The 22,741-nt window shown below is 38.4% G+C and overlaps 2 protein-coding genes across 9 annotated transcripts in view; one reads left to right on the top strand and one right to left on the bottom strand.

The window, feature by feature from the left end:
- The window catches only part of ARFIP1 (ADP ribosylation factor interacting protein 1), a 128,175-nt gene extending 121,192 nt beyond the window's left edge, over positions 1–6,983 (bottom strand). For 2 of the 7 annotated variants that reach the window (XM_029235340.1, XM_029235342.1), the window contains exon 1: positions 6,829–6,983. Coding sequence is in view for 2 of the 7 variants with exons in the window: in XM_029235336.1 (XP_029091169.1) it covers positions 6,464–6,577 (114 nt within the window). In the remaining 5 variants the exon portion in view is untranslated. Of the gene's footprint in view, positions 1–6,463; positions 6,585–6,693 lie in introns of those variants that run through there. The other 5 variants (XM_029235341.1, XM_029235337.1, XM_029235336.1 and 2 more) reach the window with 3 other exon arrangements.
- Positions 6,984–7,148: 165 nt separating this feature from the next.
- On the top strand, positions 7,149–17,870 carry TIGD4 (tigger transposable element derived 4). 2 transcript variants are annotated; one of them, XM_029234595.1, is made up of 3 exons: positions 13,585–14,091; positions 14,750–14,840; positions 15,004–17,870. In XM_029234595.1, exon 3 carries the CDS (start codon positions 15,545–15,547, stop codon positions 17,081–17,083), a length of 1,539 nt encoding a protein of 512 aa, XP_029090428.1. In that variant the 5' UTR covers positions 13,585–14,091; positions 14,750–14,840; positions 15,004–15,544; the 3' UTR covers positions 17,084–17,870. The 2 variants fall into 2 exon arrangements, with proteins under 2 accessions (XP_029090429.1, XP_029090428.1); XM_029234596.1 differs by lacking the exons at positions 13,585–14,091; positions 14,750–14,840 and adding an exon at positions 7,149–7,348.
- Positions 17,871–22,741: the final 4,871 nt, after the last annotated feature.

Genomic DNA, 22,741 nt, shown 5'->3' with positions numbered 1-22,741 from the left:
TATGGCGGTAGCGGAAGAGAAAGACAATCATACAGTCACACATATAAATGTAAACGGCAACTGTGGAAAATGTATGACATTACTACCTCATCTGGGAGGTCAGGATATTTCCTCAAGAAGCAAAACTTCAGTTGAGGTGTGAAGGATAGCTAAGAGCCAACGAGTGAAATGGAAGAAAAGAAAGAGTGGCAAAGACAGGGAGAAAAGCATGTGCAAAAGCCATGTAATGCAAGGAGCAAGACAAGTACAAAGGGAGAAACGAAAGCCAGCATGGGTGAAATGGAGAGTTAAGCAGAACATGATAAAAAATAAGGCTGGACCATTGTGAAGGAGTTTTGTTTTTATCCTAAAAGCAATGAGAAGCCATAAAAAGACTGGTGAAGAGGAGGGAAGAGTGACAATCAGACATGTGTTTCAAAATAAATCACTGTGCCTTCGGGATGGATACTGGATTAGAGAGGGGTTGAAACAGAAGTGGGTAGACAAGAATGAAGGCTACTGTAGAAATTTCAGGCAAGATGATGGTAACAAACTAAAGTGGTGGTAGTGGAAATGGGAAGTAGTTGACAGATTTAAGAGGTATTTAGAAAGTAAGATTAATAAAACTTGTTGACAGACTAGACGTATAAGGGAGAGGGAGATATTAAGGATCACTCCTACTGTCCTGTATTTTCCAACTGGAAAAATAATGGAGTCATTCACTGAAATAAAAAGCAAAGAAAGAGGACCAACATTTTGGGGGGGTTTTGGGAGTGAGGGAAAAATCAGTTTAGTTTTAGACCTTGTATTTGCGATATCTCTAATATATGCAAGAGAGGTGCCAACTGGAAAGCAAAATATATAGATCTAGAGCTCAGACGAGACAGAAAACACTCACGTCCTTAGAAAAGCTGACATCTTTATCCTAGTAAAACAGCTAACTATAATTGCCAAATATCCAAGAAAAACGTTAGACTTTGACCATCTGTATTTAGTTAAAACAAAAAGCTGAGACAGAACATGGCAGTAATATTTCATCAACAAAAACTGCTAGGCACCATGCGGAACACAGAGTTTTAAAAATCTTGTTTCAACAGTATATTTATTATGTCACTAATCATACAGTATTTTAAAGTTTTAGCAGGGCTGGCCAATGTCCTTGGAAATATTCAATACCTGCACTAGTCAGTAAAGTAGCCACTAGCCACATGTGGCTACTGAGCACTTGATATGTGACTGGTTTGACTGAGGAACTGCATTTTTATCCTATTTTATCTTAACTAATTTAAATAGTCACATGTGGCTAGTGGCTACTCTATTGGACAGGAGCAGTTTAGAGCTTCCTTGTATATTTCATCTAATCCCAAACCACCACCTTGTGAATTAATTGAGAGCCAGTGTGGGGGACAGAGGGATTAAAGAAGTAGAAGTTTTCATTCAACCCGCTTATTATATTATTTGAATTTTTATTTCAAGAATATATCTTACTTGTAAAATTTAAAATATTTTTAATTTTAAAATTAATTAAATGCTGCACAGAAAAATTAGGAAATACAGAAAGAGGAAAATGAAAATAACCTGTAAACCTCCTTTAAGAAATAATCTATAATTAACATTTAGCCATATATGAAGAGGATCTACATTTTAAACCCTTTTGTTAGAAGGCGCACCAATGACCCAAGTTACTCTCTATGAGTTTTATCATATTTCTCTTCTACCCCATCCCCATCCCAAACACCTTGAGAATCCTATTAGAAAGCTATCATCTCTAGAACTCTACCTCAAGGCTGCCAAAAATAAACAATAGTCCTCTTGCTTATCTCCCTTTCACCACCATCACGACCACCCTCTGCCACCAGTGTCATACACTTTAACTGGAACCCAATCTCTACCCCACAATATCATGGAATCATTAGTCACTATAGTGAAAAAGAGTACAAGCTTTGGAGTCAAGCAACTTTATGAGTCTGTGGTTCTCCTTTTACTATTTGGATGACCTTGGACTAATTACTTCTGCTGGTTTCTATACCTGTTTCTTCATTTGTTTATAGAAAATAACAGTACCTAATACACAGATAGCATCTATAAAGCATAATGCCTAGCCAGAGTAGCACTCGATAAATGACAACTATTATGGACTTCTATGTGCCTGGCGCTGCCCTAGATATTGAAGGGGAGAGCTCTGAAACAAAACAGAATCCCAGCCATCCTAGAGGTTACGTTACACTGGCTTAACCCCAGGGACTCTTTCCATCTGGGATGTGAATTCCTGATCCATCCCTTATTAGATGTGTGACCTTATGAAAAGTACTTCATCTAAAATCTAAATTTCTTCATTTCTAACATGGTAATGTTATCTGCTCTTACCTACTTGAGATGGCTGGAGTAAAAATAAAATGAGAATATATGGGAAAATGCTTTGTAAATTATTATATGCTAAATAAAAAGAAGGTATTAAAGAGTATCATACTCCTCCTCTCTTGGACAAAGCTTTCCAATCAATATGCCAAGAATGGATTACAGGGACTTCCCTGGTGGGAAGGCAGGGGACACAGGTTCAAGCCCTGGTCCGGGAAAATCCCAATCTTAGTTGTTGCTCCGTGGCAACTAAGATCTCTTAGTTGCCGCAGAGCAACTAAGCCCGTGCGCCACAACTACTGAGCCTGCGCTCTAGAGACCGTTAGCCACAACTACTGAGCTCATGTGCCACAACTACTGAAGCCTGCGCGCCTAGAGCCCATGCTCTACAACAAGAGAAGACACCGCAATGAGAAGCCCGCGCACCACAATGAAGCGTAGTCCCCATTCACTGAAACTAGAGAAAGTCCGTGCGCAGCAATGAAAGACCCAGCGCAGCCAAAAATAAATAAATTAAAAAAAAAAAAGAATGGATTACAGATGTGCTGAAAATATTGACACCCCCTCTCCCTGGTCCCCTCGGCCTACAGGGAGCTGGGGAATCTGCCATACAAATAATCATTTTTATGTGTGCCATGATGCAGAAGTTTGGAAACTTTGCTCTAACACACTATCTCATGTCGGCAGACACTGGAGATGGCCAAATGACTCCCTCCTCTGGACAATTTAGGTCTCACCACCAACTCTGTTATTCTTATGATCCTGCTTCAAAGAAAGTGATGTCACAGTTCTCCAAAGGATCAAGCCCGAACATCAAGGAGCTGCTAGTCCAATGCCATCATACATATACAAAAAATGAAACAAAATAAAAACTCTCAGGTGACAATATGGCAAAGATGTTACCATATTTTCACAAAAGATTTGAGCAACTTCCAGCAATATCTGCCTAGAACCATCTTAAGACAAAAGTTTAGAAGTAATGGAAGAGAGGGAAATAGGGATGGAGGGAAGATGAAAGAGAAAAGAAACAAAGAGAAAAAGAAAATGTAGACTTTTGTCTTGTAGAAAATAGCTAAGAATCCGTAAGAGCTAATCACTGGCTTCCATGACTGCCTAAAGCTAATCTAGAGACTAAAGAGAACAAGATTATTTTCAGGTTCCTTTGTTTTATAGTCTTTTTCATACTTCCTAGAACTAATGCTGGTGTGTATCTGACTTTTAGACTGTTATGGTCCCTACGTCATCATCATCCATATTTTGTGGGACTACTGTTTCCAATCTGCACATATATTGTTAGTTTTTCATCCACAGCCATATTATCTTAAATTCCCTATTAAATTTACTCCTTCCTCCATCCTGAATTTATTCCTTACCCCATCCCAAGGTTATCATTCTGGAATGTATTTATACCTCCAGACTCTTACAATGCCAAGTCTATTACTTAAAACCTTTATTTTCACATTTTCCACTCCTCATATGTCATCATACATACACACAAACACACACACACACTCACACACACACGCACACACCCGACAAACACATACACAGATTTATATCCGCCCTGTGGGAAAACTATCAAATAACACTCCATAGGCCTCCTCCGAATTCATTTCTTTTTGTCATACTTTTTGGTGTGATATTCAACCAGGTGTTCAGCTACTGAAGATTAATAAAGGAAAAGACCTTCTTTACTTAATGTCTGATAGAAAATCAGGTGAGATACCCCAACACATGCCAATAAAAGATGTAAAGAAAATATGGAAGAAGCAGCCTAGAGTAGTAGTTAAGAGCTCACAGTCTGGATTCAGATAACCTAGGTTCGATCCTGGCCTGACCAGTGAATTCTGAGCAGATTACTTCAGCTTCAGTTAATCATTTAGTTTCAATTTCTTCATCTACAAAAATGAAAAATTTAGCCACTTTATAAGGTTGCTGTGAGGGTTGGATGAGATAATCATATTAAGCACTTAGCATAATGCCTGGCACACAGTAAGCAAACAAATGTTAATTGTTGTTATGGTGTCAGATATAATCAATCTTCTGACTTTGTCATTACCTTAGAAGGAAACTAATTTAGCATAATTGACTCTTTATAAACTTATGTTTTCTGCCCCCCAAAGTGAGGATGCTAGACAGAGGGAAAATTATTTTGTGCGCAGAATACACTGGTTACTCCATATAGACTATGATGAACTGTATAGGTCTCTTCAAGTTCTAACATTCTATGAAACTGGTGTCAAACATTTTAGAACGTCAACCTTTGATCAACAAACACTTTACCATCAAATCCGTAAGTTCAAATATGCGCTCTAAACTTACATTAAGTTTGGAAGGATACTAACTTAGTCACAATAGAGAACGATCATTAAATTCCTAATATAGAGGTAATATGGAGGGAAAGGAGATGTCGAGATGAGCAGCAACATGCCAAAGGCTTACAGACCACACCACTGAAGCATCATTTGCCCTTCTGAACAAAGCCGAAGCCCAAAGTAGATGCCTCAAGTGAAAAACAAGAAAATGAAAACAAAGTACACTAGAAATTTAAACTTTTACTCTGAACTGTACCCAGTAGGTGATATTAAATATGTATAAAATAATAATAAATGTATCAATTTATAAATCCACTGGATCGCCACAACATTGGCCACAAATACTTATCCCTAAAGAGAAACCTCGAAACCACAAATCAGGAACTAAATAAAGAGGCGGTCTTACTTCCTTCTCTAGGTCTAGGAAGAAATTTAGAAACACTGAAGTTTTGAAGTAGCTAGAGATTTCATCACTATAAAGCTGGAATCTCTGCATTCTACTCTCCTTGGTGCCCAAACTAGCTATGTACAGTTTGAAAAAGTAGTAGCTCCACAAAAAAAGTTTTCATTAACTTCAAGACACTGTCTAAGGAGTGGCTTTTAATCTACCTGGAGGTTATATATCTCCTTTGAGAATCTGATAAAAAGAATGGACATTCTCCCCAGAAAGGAGAAAATGCACTGAAAACAAAACTGTGCACTTAATTTCAGGGGTGGGGATGAGGAAGTCCCCTGAAAGTCACTGACCACTAGACCACAGTCCCCAAAGGCATGACCCAGGATTAAGGCAAACTAATTTATCAATTTGAAATGGAATGAAAGTAACTGAGACCGAGATTTTAATCCAGAAAATAAAACAAGATTAGAAACATTTTGTTTTCTCAGCTAATGAGTGTTAGACGTGGTGGCTGGGAGAGGCTGTTGGTCATGTTGAGTGGGGAAAACAAAAAAACACAGGACTAACAAAAGAAAAGTGGAATTAAAACAGTGACATGTAGTCTGTTGCATTCACTCTGAGACAGCAGCAATAAAATGGCCAATTCCTGCAGCCTTAACAAGGAACGATTTAAGGTAACCAATTCTGGTGCACACTCCCACGCCAGTGAAGTTAATTAAATGGCAAATGTAAACACACACCTGCCACACTTGCAGGTGAAAGCACAAGTTTAACCAAAGTCCTGCAAATCTTCCATTTTTTCCTTAAGAACCGACTGAGAGAAATTATATGCTTTAATCTAGGAGAAAAAAGGAAGGGAGGGGCCAGAAATCCTCAAACGTGATGGCTAAAGGATCTGCAGGAAGTGTTAACTACAAACCTTTTGAGATCAAAGGGCTCAAGAGGGAGATGAGAATAAAACAAAGGAAGTAATAATAAAGTAAAAGGGAAAAGCGTCTAGAAACTGTTCTTAAAACAAAACAAAAATCTCCTTCCTTTTTCCTAGACACGTAAACAGTAGTAACTTGGCAAAGAGGAACGGACGAGACGACGGCACAACTTCCTTCCCAAACTCCAGCATTCCTTGGACGTCCTCGCAAGCAGTCAGGCTTGGGACATGTCACAGGCAAGGCTCCTCCCTGCACCACTGCCCGAGGAACCTCTCGCAGGGACTATCGCTATCTCCCTTCCTCTCACTGCGGGAGAGGAGAAATAGAGGATGCAGGGAAAGAAGGAGAGCAATGAAGGCTGGACACCAAACCTGAAGGTGGCCCGCTCCGAGGCTTAGTCGAGAAAGACCTGGATCCTTCAACCCCTTTCTCCGCTCAATACATGCAAAACCGGGAGGGTGCCGCCCTGGGAGGGCCAGTCTTACCTCTTCACCCGGCTGTTTCGGGGGTACACTCGGGGGGACAGGAGGAACGAAGGGACAGAAACCCAAGGCCGAATGCCTGGACAGAGAGAGATGGCACACACAGACTAAGGACATAAGTGACCTGTGGAAGTCCGGAACTGCGAGCCCCAGAGGCAACGTGTCCAGCCCCGCCAACCATCTCCGAGAAGCATTCCCCCGCCTCTTTCCCAGCCGGCCAGCTCCGCCCTCACCTATCTGCAGGGAAGCCGGCAGCTCGCACGTCGAGGATTATCCCTGCCTCTGCTCTCCGGAGTCGCCTCAGCCCTGGCAAGAAGTGAGCGGAAACGCGACCCGGGCCTTTTCCTTCTTCCCCTTCTCCCACGCACCTAGGCTCCTCGGGGGCGGGGAGCAACAGCAGCTGTCACAGCCTCACACTGACCAACCGCCGAGGACACTCAGACCGGCGGCAGCCCCACCAGGCCTACAGCTCCAACACCGAGAGCAGCGGAGCCGGAAGTGAGGGGACCGGAAGTAGCGTTGTCCGTAGCCCTGGACGGCCTCTCTCTCCCTCAGTCTGGCCGGCCCAGCCGCGTCTCGATGGTGCCAGCGCGCTTCCCCCGAGGCCCCCTCCGCCCCGCTCCAGGAGGCGGGCCCCGCCCCTCCCGCTGCGGCCCCTAGCAACCACATCCGGGACTCAGCCGGCGCCTTTGCCCGGGTAATTTTCTGGCTGCGGCTAGATCGCTGCGGGGGGGCTGTGAGCGCGGTCCAGATGCACCTGCCAGAGCTGGGGGCTTGCCGAAGGGCGCGCCGGCCTGGTCTTGAGTGGTCGGAGGTCCAGGAGCCCTCGGCATCCTTTTCTCACCCACACACCCCAGCCTCACGTATTAGGCGTCCCCCCAACAGACGGTGAGCCGGTGGCGGGAGGGTGGAGGTGGACGTAGCTCACCGCCTCGCAATCACAGGAGAGCCAGGCTTCTTTCTCAGCTGCCAGAGAGCACGTAGAAGGTTATCTGAGCCCCGTGGGAGGTGGGAGGGTGGAGGGAATGCAGGGTTTAGGGAGCAGACGGGATGCGGGCGCCTCACTCTCTTTCCCCAGTGCCTGGAAAGCCACCCTCTGGCCACGTCACTCACGCCCACCCGCTTCAGGAAGACCAGACCTCCTCGCCCGGCACCCCTGAGTTCTTATTATTTGCTCTATCTTTGTGATCACCTTCTGCTCTGCTCGCTCGCAGACAGTGGGTCCATGATACTGTTCTTTCCTGTTACTGTTTATCCAGAGGACTGATTTCTGCTTTCTTTGCTCGCCCCGTTACTTAAGTAGATCACTGCCCTGTCTACAGAAACCGACGAACAGTCCTTCTCTCAGATCCCTTTGTAGTTTCCTAAGTGGAGGCCCCAATCTGTACTTCGGGTATTCTCGCTGTCCCCAGCACTGTATGGCTCTACAGTGGTGCTAGACAAACCTGAAGCGCAGTTACATACAGTACATACCGGTGATCCAGCCGAGCGCATCTCCCTTCAAGGTTCCGGACTCCGCTTTTACTTTGACAGCCTTGGGTGCTCATTTTCACCACCATTTCACTTGCAGGAATGCCAAAGGCAACAGTGCACTCCGTGGGACCTACCCCTCTTTAGACCATAATTCTCACCTGCCTTGTCACATTAGTTGACAAGACATTTTTAATGACTAAGTGCCCGACGGCACCAAATTTGTAGGGAGTTTCAGCGTAGTGAACTGTACATCCCTGTACAGATAATCTTTCCCATATCTGTGACGAGTAGATACCCGTGACACCACCAATATTTCAAAAGTAAATAACAATATTTATTGTCTGAAATCTCCAGGACACCTTCTCTGACAAAAACCGTAATGAAATCCCAAAACATAAATCTGTGGTTAAAGGGCCCTTATCTTAAATGGGTGAATATATATGCCGATTCATTTAACTTAAGTTCTACAGTTTACTGTGGATTTTCCTGTTCAAAGCCATCCTGTTAGGCTTCTCAATTATAAGAAAAGGATTCCAATCTAGGATAATTACTGCTCTTATTATATAGGAACAGAATGGAACTTAGTAGTAGATGGAAAACAGTGAAAGTCTATGCACTTTCTTTGGGAAAAAGGAAGTAGTAGCCATTATTCTTGGGTTTGGGGAAAATTTTTCATACTAACTCAAAGACTATTTTAAACCTAACCTTGCTTAGATGGAGACTTTTTTTCATCTCTCTCTCTCTCTCTCTCTCCCTCTCTCTATCTATCTATCTATCTCTATCTCTATCTCTATCTCTATCTCCCCCTCTCCCTACAGCTTGGGGACTTCTGCCTGCCCATTCTCCTTAGGAAGAACAGAAGATTACTACTTTTCTTTTAATTGCCATTGTGTTTGGAGAAGTAAGACAAAAAGGGAATAGCTGCCTGTCACATATGCTTATGACATGGAGCTTATCTACTCATTTACCTTTGCACTGCTATTGGCTATTATTCAGCTTTAGAAAAATCAGGTACCATTTATTCACTTGGCTTGTGGGAAACTGTGGCAGCCTATCTTTTATTTATTGATCGGGAAGGAAAGGAGGCAACGGGTTAAAGGATATTGTTACTTTTCCTTTCTGAGTGAATTAAATGTGCATGCAACCTTTTCTCTTTGCTTTAGATGTTGAATATTGTATTCTGCTTATCAGTATTTCCTCGGAAGAAGAAGGTGCTATTTTTCTTTTCTAGGGGAATTCTGGTAGTGTCACAGTAATTTTATCACTGTTTATTGACAGCTTCCTTTTCATGAAGAGATATTTAGTTACTGATTGCACAGTGTAATTCTCTGGAAATAAACCCTTTATTAGAGGGTACTGATTAATGGAACATTTAAACAAGCCCATGAATAGTAAAATGAGTAGGACATCAGAGTAGAAATTGTTTTAACTAAAAGAAAAAAAACCTATTCATAATTCCATTTTCTGGAGTTAACATTCAACATTTTGGTCAGTATCTTTTTTTTCTGTGAGTATTTTTTTCTTCATTTATTTAACAGATCGTTATTAAGAACCTACTGTTTCCTGGGCACTAAGCACTGTAGGAATAGCCATGAGCCTTTGCCCTCATGTAACTTTCAGTGTATGTTGTATTTGTTGGCATACAGTTTTGTATTTTGCTTTTTCCACTTAATATATTATGGAATTTCCATCATATCATTAAATATTCTCCTTCAGTGACTCAATAGTATTTTAGCATATAGATATTCCTTAAGTTAGTTATCTAATCCTTTTTGTTACACATTTGGATTTTTTTTAGTTTTGTCTGTAATTATAAAACAACAATATGAGGAACAGTCTTGTGTGGTTGAATTCTTAGATGACTTCCAATGACGTTCACCTTGTATAATTCCCTCCTCTGTGAACATGATAGGATATCATTCCTATGATTATATTTTATTACATACAAAAGGAATCTTGCAGATGTAATTTAGGTTATTAATCAGTTGACTTTGAGTTACTCAAAAGGAAGATAATCTGAGTGGTCCTAAACTGACTACGTGAGCCTTATATTTTATTTTATTTTATTGAAGTATAGTTGATTTACAATATTATATTAGTTTCATATGTACAACATAGTGATTCAATATTTCTATAGATTATACTCCATTTAAAGTTATTACAAAATAATAGCTACATTTCCCTGTGCTGTACAATATATCATTGTTGATTATTTATTTTATAAATAGTAGTTTGTATCTCTTAATCCCATACCCCTATCTTGCCCCTCCTCCTTTCCCTCTTCTCAGTGGTAGTCACTAGTTTGTTTTCTATATCTGTGAGTCTGTTTCTGTTTTGTTATATACATTCCCTTGTTTTATTTTTTGGATTCCACATAAAAGGGATATCATAGATTATTTGTCTTTCTCTGTCTGACTTATTTCACAAAGCATAATACCCTCTAGGTCCATCCACATTATTGCAAATGGCAGGGTTTCATTCTTTTTTAGGGCTGAGTAATATTCCATTGTATATTTATACCACATCTTTATCCATTCACCTGTTGATGGACACTTAGGTTGCTTCCGTATCCTGGCTATTGTAAATAATGCTGCTAACAACATTGGGGTGTGTGTATCTTTTCATATGAATGTTTTTGTTTTCTTCAGATATATATCCAGCACTGGAATTGCTGGGTCATATGATAGCTCTGTTTCTAGTTTTCTGAGGAACCTCAATACTGTTTTCCACATTGGTTGCATCAATTTACATTCCCACCAACAGTGTACAAAGGTTCCCTTTTATCCACATCCTCGCCAACATTTTTTATTATTTTTGATGATAGCCATTCTGACAGGTGTGATGTGGTATCTCATTGTGGTTTTAATTTGCATTTCCCTGAGTATTAGTGATGTTGAGCATCTTTTCATGTGCCTGTTGGCCATCTGTGTATCTTCTTTGGAAAAATGTCTAATTAGATCTTCTGCCTATTTCTAATTGGGTTGTTTGTTTTTTGATATTGAGTTAATGGGCTGTTTATATATTTTGGATATTAACCCCTTCTTGGTCACATCATTTGCAAATATTTCCTCCCATTCAGTAAGTTGTCTTTTCATTCTGTGTATGGTTTCCTTTGCTGTCCAAAAGCTTTTAAGTTTAATTAGGTTACATGAAACTTTTAAAAGCAGAGCATTTTCTCCTGCTGGTGGCAGCAGAGGAAATTAGAGAGGTTTGAAGCATGAAAGAGATTTGACATGAGGAAGGTTCTCTGTTGCTGAAATAAAGAGGTCCACAGGCAAGTACCTGAGGGAGGCTTCCAAGAGCTGAGAGCAGTCTCTGCTCACAGCCAACAAAAAACCCAGGGACCTCAGCCCTACAACCACAGAAGTTGAATTCTGCAAATAACCTGAATGAATTTGGAAACAGATTCTCCTCCAGCCTCTAGATAAGAGCCCAGTCTGACTGACATCTTGATTTCTGCCCTGTAAGACCCGAAGCAGCGGACTTAGTTAAGCCCACCTGGACTTCTGGCTACAGACTGTAAGATAATAAATGCGTGTTGTTTTAAGCCATTAAATATGTGTTAATTTGTTACACAGCAATAGAAAATAAATATATTTTGTAAGCTAGATTATTTTTACATCTACAATTTTGGGGGGAGGGGATAAAATCCTCAGTATGGACTTGCTGGATAAAACCTATGCACATTTTTAAGGTTGTTTTTTATTTATTTATTTATTTATATTTATTTATTTTTGGCTGCATTGGGTCTTCGTTGCTGTGCGTGGGCTTTCTCTAGTTGTGGCGAGCAGGGGCTACTCTTCGTTGCAGTGTAGGGGCTTCTCGTTGCAGTGGCTTCTCTTGTTGTGGAGCACGGGCTCTAGGCACGCAGAATTCAGTAGTTGTGGCTCACAGGCTCTAGAGCGCAGGCTCAATAGTTGTGGCGCACGGGCTTAGTTGCTCCGCAGAACGTGGGATCTTCCCAGACCGGGGCTCGAACCCGTGTCCCCTGCGTTGGCAGGCAGATTCTTAACCACTGCGCCCCCAGGGAAGCCCCTTTTTTAAGGTTTTTGTACTATATTGCTAATTTGCCCTCCATAAGCTTTGTACCAATTTATTTAACATAGGTTCCTAGCAACCTATGTTACTGCATCCTGGCAAACACTAGATACTGCTGTTCTGGTAAATAAAAGGAAAAACAAAAAGTTATCTCCTGTTTTGAAGAAAGATTTACATTTCTCTTATTACTGACCATTGTTTTCTTCATTTGGAATTCAGTTGGTAAGTCTTTTTTAGTGAATTGCCTGTTTTGGGCGTTAGTTAGCTTTACTGTTGACATAGAGAAGGTTGTTCCTAACATGTAGGAACTACATGTTCCTAACATGTAGTACTATTCCTAAAACATGTAATATTTTCAAGGAGTAGAATGATTAATTGAGAGAATGATTAATTAATTGATAGAATGAATATTCTAAGAAATATTAGCTGCTGCCATCACTCCCTGCAAAAAGATATCCCAGCCATTGTACTGTGGGAGAATGGAAAATGTCAGCTTCGTTAATCAGGCAGTATTGGTGCCTTATTCTTTGCTGGGGAAAAAGTTTAGCATGTCTGGTTTGTCATTAGAAGTGTGGTTGTTTCAGGAATAAAGATATATTGCATCTTACCATGGAAAATTGTAGATTTGACTACTGTTCAGGAAGGAAAAATATACTGTTAACTTCAGAAAAAAACTATCTTCCTAAATAAACATATCACTATTTTCAATTTGATCAAGATAATCAGTAACCTCTGATGTGTATATTACATTGCTTTATTTGGGATGGGGTAAGGGAGAAAATTCAAGTCACTTTTCTGTAATCCTTGTTATTTGAGATGATAGGGTTTATTTCTGACAGATGAAATAAGGCAGAAGGGAAAAAGGAAGGAAAGAAGAAAAGAGGAAGAAAGGAAAGAACAGAAAGAAGAAAGAGATTCCCTCTTTCTTTTGGAGAGTAGTTTTGCTTGATTTTTCTTAAGAAATTGGTTCTTGCTACCTAAATTCCTGAAGATTGGTATCTTCCTAATGAGAGCAAGATATTTTTAATTTTTTATTTTGAAATAATGGTAGATTTATAGGAAATTGCAGAAAAATATACAGGGAGGTCCCATATATGAGTAAGATTTTTTTTTTTTTAGTTGAATGGTCAAATCTTATTTACTTAGAAAGGTCAGACCACCCTAACAGTTGGATATGGAATGTGGTTGCTATTTGTGTCCACAGAATTCATAATGGCTATTCTCCTATGGAGGCCTGATATTGCTTCTTGGGGTGGGGGGTAGGTTTGGATAGGCATTGGAAATGCTGAGTTGGCTTGGTGCTGGGGGCATAGAATGTGCCCCTGTTAGAGGAGCCACACCATGTAATTCAAGGACACTAATATAGTGAAAAGAATGTAGACTTGACATTAGAAAGCCTGGATTCTGGACTGCATTCAACCACATTATAACTGTATGAGCTTTGAATCCACTTTTACCTCCCTCCCGCATTGTTTGGAATACAGGAAATAAAGCAGTTTAGAAACTAACACTCTAGGCTCTCATAATTATTTTTAAGACCTTTTTTTTTGCAATAACAGCAACAACGAAAACTCCTTTACTGGTTGTATTTCCTATAATAAAAATTACTTCTTTGATTTTGATGACAAAGGCAGAGGAATTTTAACAAAGTTTTGTGCAAAAAAAAAAAAAAATGCATGTGTCATCTTGAAACCTCGGAGGACAGAGAAAAATTAGAGGAATGGAGTGCCCACACTCTCACAGGGAAGTAACACGGGTTCATCAAATTAGCTTGTTTCCTTGGCCTGCAGGAGACCCAAAGACTGTGGTTTCCGGTAGGGGAGATGCTACCTGGGAAGGTAGAGGCGAGCCCACCTGGGGCCCTGTGACTGTTCTCACAGTACTATTTGGCTTAAGAAGAGCTCTGCTTTCAGTATATGTTTTAGGTGGGATTCTTGCTTCTATTCGAAGTACGATTTCATTAAATCTCTGAATTTTATAGATTGACACAGATGAAAGGAACATTAGAGAGAAGACAATGATGCTGAGATCATCAAACATTTATTGAACACTCTGTAAGGTGCAAAATACTGTGCTAAGTGCTTTACACCATCTCACTGCATGTTCAATTACCCCACGAGGTACGTGCTGTAGTTACCCTTATTTTACAAATAAGGGTGCCAAGGCTTCAGATGGTAAAATAAACTACCCAGGATCACATTCAGTACTAAATGTCAGAGTCACTTGTCAGTTCGGGTGTGTCTGGCACCAAAGCCCATCTCCTTACACTATGATAAGCCCTTTATTTTACAGATAAAGAAGTGGAAGTCCTGAGAGGTTAAGACCATGGTCACTCTCATTCTAACTCTTCGTCTAGGTCTTTTTCTGCATTATATCTTCTCAGTAATTTGTTTATTCCTATGCATTTTGTCAAGTATTTTTGGCCTTTGTGCATCCAGCTAATGTGTCAAATTGATTTAAAGTTACTAGATTTTTAAGCATTTAGATAGAATAAGATTTCGATTTTTAAAATTTGTAATGGAATCCCTTGGTTTGATTTTTAGTGAAGTATTTTGTACCAGACTCCTATAAAAGAGACACTGTCTCCCATGTGCTATTAAAAGTTGGACCTTGTGACCACTGTCTGACTGTGTTTTTCTTTTAGAGAAGTCAGAGGGGGCAGTGTGTGACTTCATGGAAAAAATAGCCACCAAAGATCTATCCAGCAGCATTTTTAGTTCTTTAATTTTGGTAAGCTCACACTTTCAAAACAGATTAAATTTGTCTGATTTATTTCAGAAGTATATATTACAAAGCATTCAAAGGCAAGTGAGAATTCAAAGTCTCAGAGCAGAGCTAGAGAGCTTTTCACAGAGATACCACTTAGGAGGTAAGCATTTCTCCTGGAAGCTTTAGTTATTGTATTTTTAGAAATATGTTCCCATTCTTTTCATTATTATCAAAAGCATAACTAATTAGTATAAATATCTTTTGATATTCAGTTGACATATCATTGTTAAAATTGTTGTGTTTTTTTTTTTTAATATTTCAAGAGATGGAGGATATCGTCAAGTCCTAGAAGGGTTCTACCATTTTCTTCTCCATCCTAAAGAGACTTGGAAATTAATGGGTAACATTTTGCATGAAATTACTGGATGCTTTTCTTCTTATCTCTGAGGCCTTCTGTGGAGAATTAAGAGGAGGTTGAATGCACGCATGGATAAAATGGATCATCTTAAAGGATTGACGTTCCAAAAATACATCAGCAGGACTGGACAGGTTTGACATAATGAGATTTCTATTTTAGCTTGACTTCTGGAACTCTGAATAAACTATAAACTGAGCTACACAAGGTCCTGGGGAGGAAGTTTCTCTTCTAAAATATTCTAGCTGCAGATAACATTTTTCTTATTCAGATCCTTTGAGGAAATTATTTACTCATCCATTTCCTGAGGAATACGACTATTAGACACTTACGACTTTTAATACATGAAGTGGAATAGAAAGCAGCAACTTGTATCATACTGGAAAATAAAGTTTCATCAAGAAACAGACCCAGAAAGAGAAGACATCTCTACGTAAGCACAGGGTGAGATGGCAGAGGCTCCTGTGGATGCCTCAACTCTGCCCGTAACTGTGAAGAAAAAGAAAAGTCTATCCATTGAAGAAAAGATCGACATCATAAATGCAGTAGAAAGTGGTAAGAAAAAAGCAGAGATTGCAGCTGAATATGGAATAAAGAAAAATTCATTGTCTTCTATTATGAAGAATAAAGACAAGGTTCTAGAAGCCTTTGAATCTCTGAGATTTGATCCAAAGAGAAAAAGACTGAGAACTGCTTTTTACACAGATCTGGAAGAGGCACTAATGAGGTGGTATCGAATCGCCCAGTGTCTGAATGTACCAGTTAATGGTCCAATGTTGCGTCTAAAAGCTAATGATTTTGCCCAGAAACTGGGACATAATGATTTTAAGTGCAGCAATGGTTGGCTGGATCGCTTTAAATCCAGGTATGGTTTAGTATTCAGAGCTCAACCTGTAGAAGCTACAGGTGTATCAGTAGACCCTTCAGATGTCTGGCACCAAAACATACTTCCTTATTATTTAAATGATTATCATCCTAAAAATGTTTTTAATGTAAAAGAGACTGGGCTGCTTTATCGAATGTTGCCTACAAATACATTTGCATTTAAAGGAGAAACATGCTCAATTGGCAAGTTATGCAAAGACAGAATAACTCTGGTGGTTGGGACAAACATGGACGGCTCAGAGAAGCTTCCTTTGCTTATCATTGGAAAGAACAGAAATCCACATTGTTTCAAAGGCGTAAAATCATTGCCTGTGTATTATGAAGCTAACAAAATGGCACGGATGACCTCAGTTGTATTTGAACAATGGATGCGGAAGCTTGATGAGAAATTTCAAGCCCAGCAAAGAAGAGTGGTGATTTTTGTTGAATCGTTTCCTGCACATCCAGAGGTAAAAAACCTAAAATCCATTGAGTTAGCGTTCTTTCCGTCATGTTTATCTTCCAAACTTATAGCCATGAAACAAGGTGTTATTAAAAGCCTTAAAATCAAATATCGACATTGTCTCATTAAGAAATTTTTAAGCTCTGTTGAAGGCAGCAAAGAGTTTATGTTTTCCCTGCTAGATGCAGTTGATACCTTGCATCTCTGTTGGAGGGCTGTCACCCCAGAGACTATTGTTAAGAGCTATGAAGAGGCAGGATTCAAATCTCAAAAGGGAGAAAGTGACAAGACAAATGCAGAGACGGACACTGGTCTTGATTTGGTCGTCCATGCCCAGGCGGCAGGAGTGGAATTTCCTGAAGGCTTATCCATAGAAGAGTATGCTGGCCTGGATGATGATTTAGAGACATGTGAAGCAGCACCAAGTGATGATGCTGTGTGGACCAAAGAAAGTAAATCAGATGAAACTGGATTTTATACTTCTGACGAAGAGGATGATGGTGGATCTCTGGGAACCGAACTCCCTTTACCATCAAAAAATGTGGCAATAACCGCTTTAGATACTCTGAAAAGTTTTCTTAGAAGTCAAGATATGAATGATGAGCTTCACAATTCTTTAGCAGACCTTGAAATTTTTATTAACTCTTTATCATCTAAGTAATTATTTATTGTACAACATCTGAAGATAATAGCTTTTTGTAATACATTTTACTATTTAAGGTATGTGAAGGGAAAATACTACTTAAACCTAAAAAATGAAAAACTAGTAATCTTTGGTTTAATTGCAAATGTCTTTAGTCTGAAGAGCAAAGTTCCCTAGGTAGCTTAAATAATGAGTAAGTAAATGAAAAATATGAATTTCAATTTAGTAAGGTTTTGGGGAGCAGAAAATGAATTTCAGAGGCCTTGTACTTGAAACATACAGCATATATGTCAAAAATAAAAAGAACTCTCCAGCTGTTTGATTCATACAGGTTGAACTGGTGATTGCTATTTTCTGTTTTTTATTAAGTTCAGGTCATGTTCTAGGATATTTATCTACCTCATCTAAGAAACAAAATATCTATCTATTGGTTAGATATTTAGTTTTATAAACATATATATTCTAACTAGACTTAAATATCAAGTGTTAATTTTAAATTATTTTTCTCATAACTAGCTAATCGTCCTAATAAAAACTATGAAAAATTACTGAAAATAAAATCTGACCCAATTATATACCAATATGATTAAAAATGTGTCTAACTTTCAAGTTATTTCTATATAAGATCAAATAAAAGACTATGACCTTATCAGATTTTTTTAATCATCTATAACCAGAAGGTGATATGGGTTCTTCCTAAATATTTGTATGTATATGTGTGTGTTTAAATAGAAAAGTACATTATTGAAACATGTATTAAACTCTTACGATATTTATATTTTAATAAGATTACTCTTAAAAAGTAAATATGAGTATACATATGCAGTTACTAAAAAAGAAAATGTCTTACGTAGTTCTTAGATAGTTTTCCGATTTTAAGAGCTGAAACTTTTAATCTGTAATGTTGAATTTTTTGGATTTTACTGAATTTTATTTTCAGGAAAAACTGATTGTTCTTTCAGCATATTTTGATTTTTTTTTTTTTTTTCAAATCCAGTGGGTAACATTTTGGATTAGCTTTCTGTTTGGGGAAGTTTTGTCTTCAGAATGTTTTAAAATGTTGTATGAAATTATTTATATTCCATCCATAAAATAGTCTTTAACCAACAGAAAAATATAACAATGTGTCAGACTTTACTGTTGTTAAATTTTAAATACTACGTTTATTTAACTTATTACATCTAATTTAGTGTTCCCTTTGAAAAGTATTTTGAAAAAGTATAAAACATTATACAGATGATTTTTATTCTGAATTATCATTAATCTGCCAACACAAGACACATTTGGAAGGAAATATTTATAGAAAGTATTTTTATTTTCCACTGTTGATTTACTTTGCTTTTGAGATTTAGTTACAGTAAGCCTTAAAAATATAGTAATATTAAGAAAGTTTCTTTTAGAGTGAAATACGGATTATTTAAATTTAATTAAAAGCATTTTTATTAATGAGTTGATTTAAAATTTTAAAGTGGTGGAATCATGGACTTAAATCATGGACGTTGATCTCTCTTAAGAGCCCCACCTGTAACCAAAGTACTTGGTGTATACTGAGCCCTCAATAAATTTTTTCTCTTTCTTTCTCCACTTCATACCATTTTGATATCAAATATTTTATTTAATCATTCCAGATATTTTATGACATAAGAATTATTATCTCCATTTTTACAGATGAGGAAATTAAAACCTGCAAAGATGACTTGGGTAAAATCTCAGGACCAAAACTAAAATGCAGTAGTTCCCCATCACCTCGTCCTGTGTTCTTCTAACTATATACCACAATACTTCTTTTCTATACTCTATAAAAGAAAATTCTGTTGTTTTTTTTCCCTTGAGTTTAGGGCCCTGAGGTCAAAGTATTTCAGAAAATACCCTGCCTGGATCTTTGCTGATAGCTGTATTCATTAACATCTCTCCTGAGAACATTATTGCTAATGAAATACCAGGACCTTTTGATTTGATAATTCTGTACCACTTTAACACAGAGGTTCCAGTGGAGTTCTAATGAAAATATTTAGAACAACTTTAATATTCCCAAAGTGTTGAAAGTACCTACTCCTTTTTCCTCTGTATGACATCATCCATTTTTTACTTCTGGGGCATAATAAATCTAAAGGTGATAAAATAAGACAAGGCTCCTATAAAGAATAAGCAAAAGATGCCTGCAGATTTAAATTCAAAGATAAACTTTTAAGTTGTTGATGACGTGCATGCTTCTGTGTAGTTTACAAGATATATAGATTTAAATCATTCTCAGAACAAAAGTTTTAAAAAGTCACTTTTCCTAAGACAGTCACTACTGCTTGCCTCACTCCTGATTTATCTTCTCTATACACAGTCAATACAAAGTTGGGACTAAATGTCACTTGCCTTTTCAAAGAACTTGATTTACAATTCACTCATTTTTCAATTAAATGTGGCATTATTTTCATTATTCTTCCTTATAAATTCCTACTGTTTCAACAGTGTTTTTGCCTGTTTCTACTTCATCAAGCAACATATCTTGTGTTGAATTTGGGACATGGTTTCACTCCACTAGTAAGAGGTTTGGTTCAGGATAAAGTAGGACAATGAGTAAATCAAGGCCTGTGGGTTTCATGTTACATGCCTGGCTTCTTATTTGGACCTAATATCAAATGTTAAACCTCCCTCTTAGTGTATACAAAGCAGTATAATTGGAAGGGGGAGTAAAGTAGGAGAGGAGGAGTCGAAGGAGAGCTTGCCATGCAAACATGTCAGATGTCAAGAGAAGCCCTCTCAATCACTGGCCCAGCAGGGGCATGGTAGAGACAGGCAGATAGAGGTTTGCCTCTAGGAAAGACGACACCACACATCTGCCCAGAGGTTCAGAGTCCAGTGGTGGGCTGGATCTTTGGGGGCACTAAAAGCTGCTTGGGCTGAGGACAGAGTGGTATAAGGCAGCCAGACAGCTACCCTAGCTGCTGAGAGAAGATCCCATGAGAGAAAGGCCTAGGTTAGGGGCCACGATATGCATACAATTAAGTTCTCAGAAAACATTTCATTCGCTGGAATATATTAAATCTGGCCCTAGTTCTATGCTACCTTGCAAAAGACATTTCATTTCTCTGAATCTCAGTTTCCTCCATCCATAAAATGAGACTGACACTTCATTTGAATTTATTTTGAAGATGAAAGAAAAATTTGCATGTGAATGCCTTTAGCAAACTCTGAAGTGTTCCAGAACCGTAGAGAATGACCAGAAAGGTGCCTCTATGTTGCTACTCCCAGATATGCTCAAGTATTAATATTGTGGTCGCTAAACACCACTGACAGTTTTCTCATTGAGATTCTTCTGCGCAGTAAAACAGAAAAGCCAACACTTCTAGAAATACGCAGTTCATCTATAGAAATAAAAAAATTATTTCCTTTTTGAATGAGGGAATAAGGAGACTTTGAAACCTTCACTTTTAAAAAACGGATCCTCATGGAAAGCAATTCAATAAAATAAGTACTCATTGTGAAGTAGCCCTTTCGAAGTAGCCCCTTCCATCACCACGCTAGCTGATTTGATTGTACTATTTCCTTGGCCTGTGATTAACTTGTGTAGCTGAGGGTAACCCCGAGTCGGGGGGAATACTAATATACACACTGCTAGTGTAATCTGCTTGGGTTGCCATAACAAAATACCATTGACTGGGTGGCTTAAACAACAGAAACTTATTTTCTTACTGTTCTAGAGGCTGGAAGTCTTGAAATCAGGGTGCCAGCTGGTCAGTTTATGGTGAGGGCTCTCGCCTTGGGTTGCAGACAGTTGTCTTCTTACTGATACTCATGTGACCTCTTCTTTGTGTCAGCACAGGGAGAGAGAGCAAGTGCTAGCTCTCTGGTGTCCCTTATAAGAGCACTATCCTGTCGCGAGGACCCCATCTTCATGACCTCATCTAACCCTAATTACTTTCTTAAAGCTCCATCTCCAAGTACCATCACACTGGGGAGTTAGGGCTTCAACATATGAATTCTGAGTCATTCGTTCTGTCCGTAACGACTACCTCGTACCGATGAAGGTACAGTTGACCCTTGAAAAACACAGCTTTGAATTGCAAGGGTCCACTTAGATGTGCATTTCTTTCACTAAATACATACTACAGGACTACACTGGCCCCCAGTTGGTTGAATGCATGGATACAGAGAGGAGACTGTAAAGTTATACGCATATTTTCAACTTCCTGGAGGGTCGGTGCCCCTAACCCACAAGTTGTTCAAGGGTTAACTGTTCTCACATATTAATTTAGTTTTCAATTTGCTATAAACTAAAAAGGCATGCATATTTCAGAACTTGTTAATTAGCTGTAGCTATTAGCAAAGACTTTAAAATTTATGAAACTTTAAAAAGAAATGGGAACATATTTCATGTCCTTGAACAAATGGACTCAACTTTGAAATATGTCCGTTTTCTCCAAGTTAATTTCAAACAAAATCCCAATGCAGGTTTGCTGAAAAGTTTGCAAAATAATTCTGATTTTTATCTGGAAGAATAAAAATGTATCAATATCTAAGGAATTCTTGAAAAATAAAAGTAGGTAGTATTTGACCTATAGCAGAAGTTTAAACGGTATAGTGTTGGCAAGGGAATTAATAGGTCAATCAAAGGAATAATGTATGATGTCTAGAAAAAGACAAAGAATTTGCATATGATAAAAATAGTTTTTAATCAGTGGTGAAAAAGATGGATTATTAAGTAACTGGCACTGGGGCAACTGGTTAACAATATAGGATTTTTTAAAGTCATATTCAAAATGAATCCTAGAAGGATTAAACTCTTAAAAGGAAGAAAAGAAGGAAAGAAAGCAGAAGAGGAAGAAAGGAAGGAGGAGAAGAAAGGAAAAGGAAAAAGAGAAAGGAAGAGAGGAAAGAAACTTGCAAACACCAAGAAAAATATAGGTAAATGTATATATTTTAATATTACTTCAACAGAGATCTTTTAGAAAGTATGATACTCAAGAAAAGTAGTTGAGTATTAAAATACTAAGAAAGTATGAAAATATTTTCAACATCACTAGAAATCAAAGAAATGCAAGCAAAAATGGGATATCTTTTGGGGGAGGGCGTAGCACATTAGAAAATGTTATAAAGAAGGATAATACCAAATGTAGACAAGAGCACAGAAAAATGGGTGCACTGTTGTTGGAAATATAATTTGGTACACTCTGTTAAAATTATAGCTGACATGTATTAAATGCTTACTAATTACCCAACTGTTCTAAGTGTTTTGCATATGTTGTCTCACTTAATCCTCAGAATACCTCCAATTATTATCGTTTCCATTTTACCACTGAGAAAATTTAAGTACAGCTACAGCTAATAAATAACAAAACAAGGATTTAAACCCAGAAAACTTGACTTAGAAATATGTTGTACATGATATAAATTCATCCTAACAAGACAAAGATATTAAGAATATTTGTTGCAGTGTATACAGGACCATAGTTCCTTATCCAAAGCCTTGGGGGCATATATGTTTCAGAATTAAGAATTTCTCAGATTTGAAAAAGATAATAATGCATATACTTCATATTATATAACACCCCCTGGGAATACTATGGCAGCATCCCCAAACAATAATTTTGTGGTGAATCATATTTGCATGAAGTCAGATATGTAAAGATTATAAATAGCTTAGTAGCTTCCTAGTTTTTACTGCCAAATAAGTTCATGTCA

This window comes from Monodon monoceros, unplaced genomic scaffold, assembly GCF_005190385.1.
Source record: "Monodon monoceros isolate NGI ecotype Baffin Bay Population unplaced genomic scaffold, NGI_Narwhal_1 Super_Scaffold_20, whole genome shotgun sequence".
Classification (NCBI taxonomy): Eukaryota; Metazoa; Chordata; class Mammalia; order Artiodactyla; family Monodontidae; genus Monodon; species Monodon monoceros.
The sequence above is the reverse complement of the archived record's forward strand: the minus strand, read 5'-3'. Positions and strand labels throughout refer to the sequence as shown.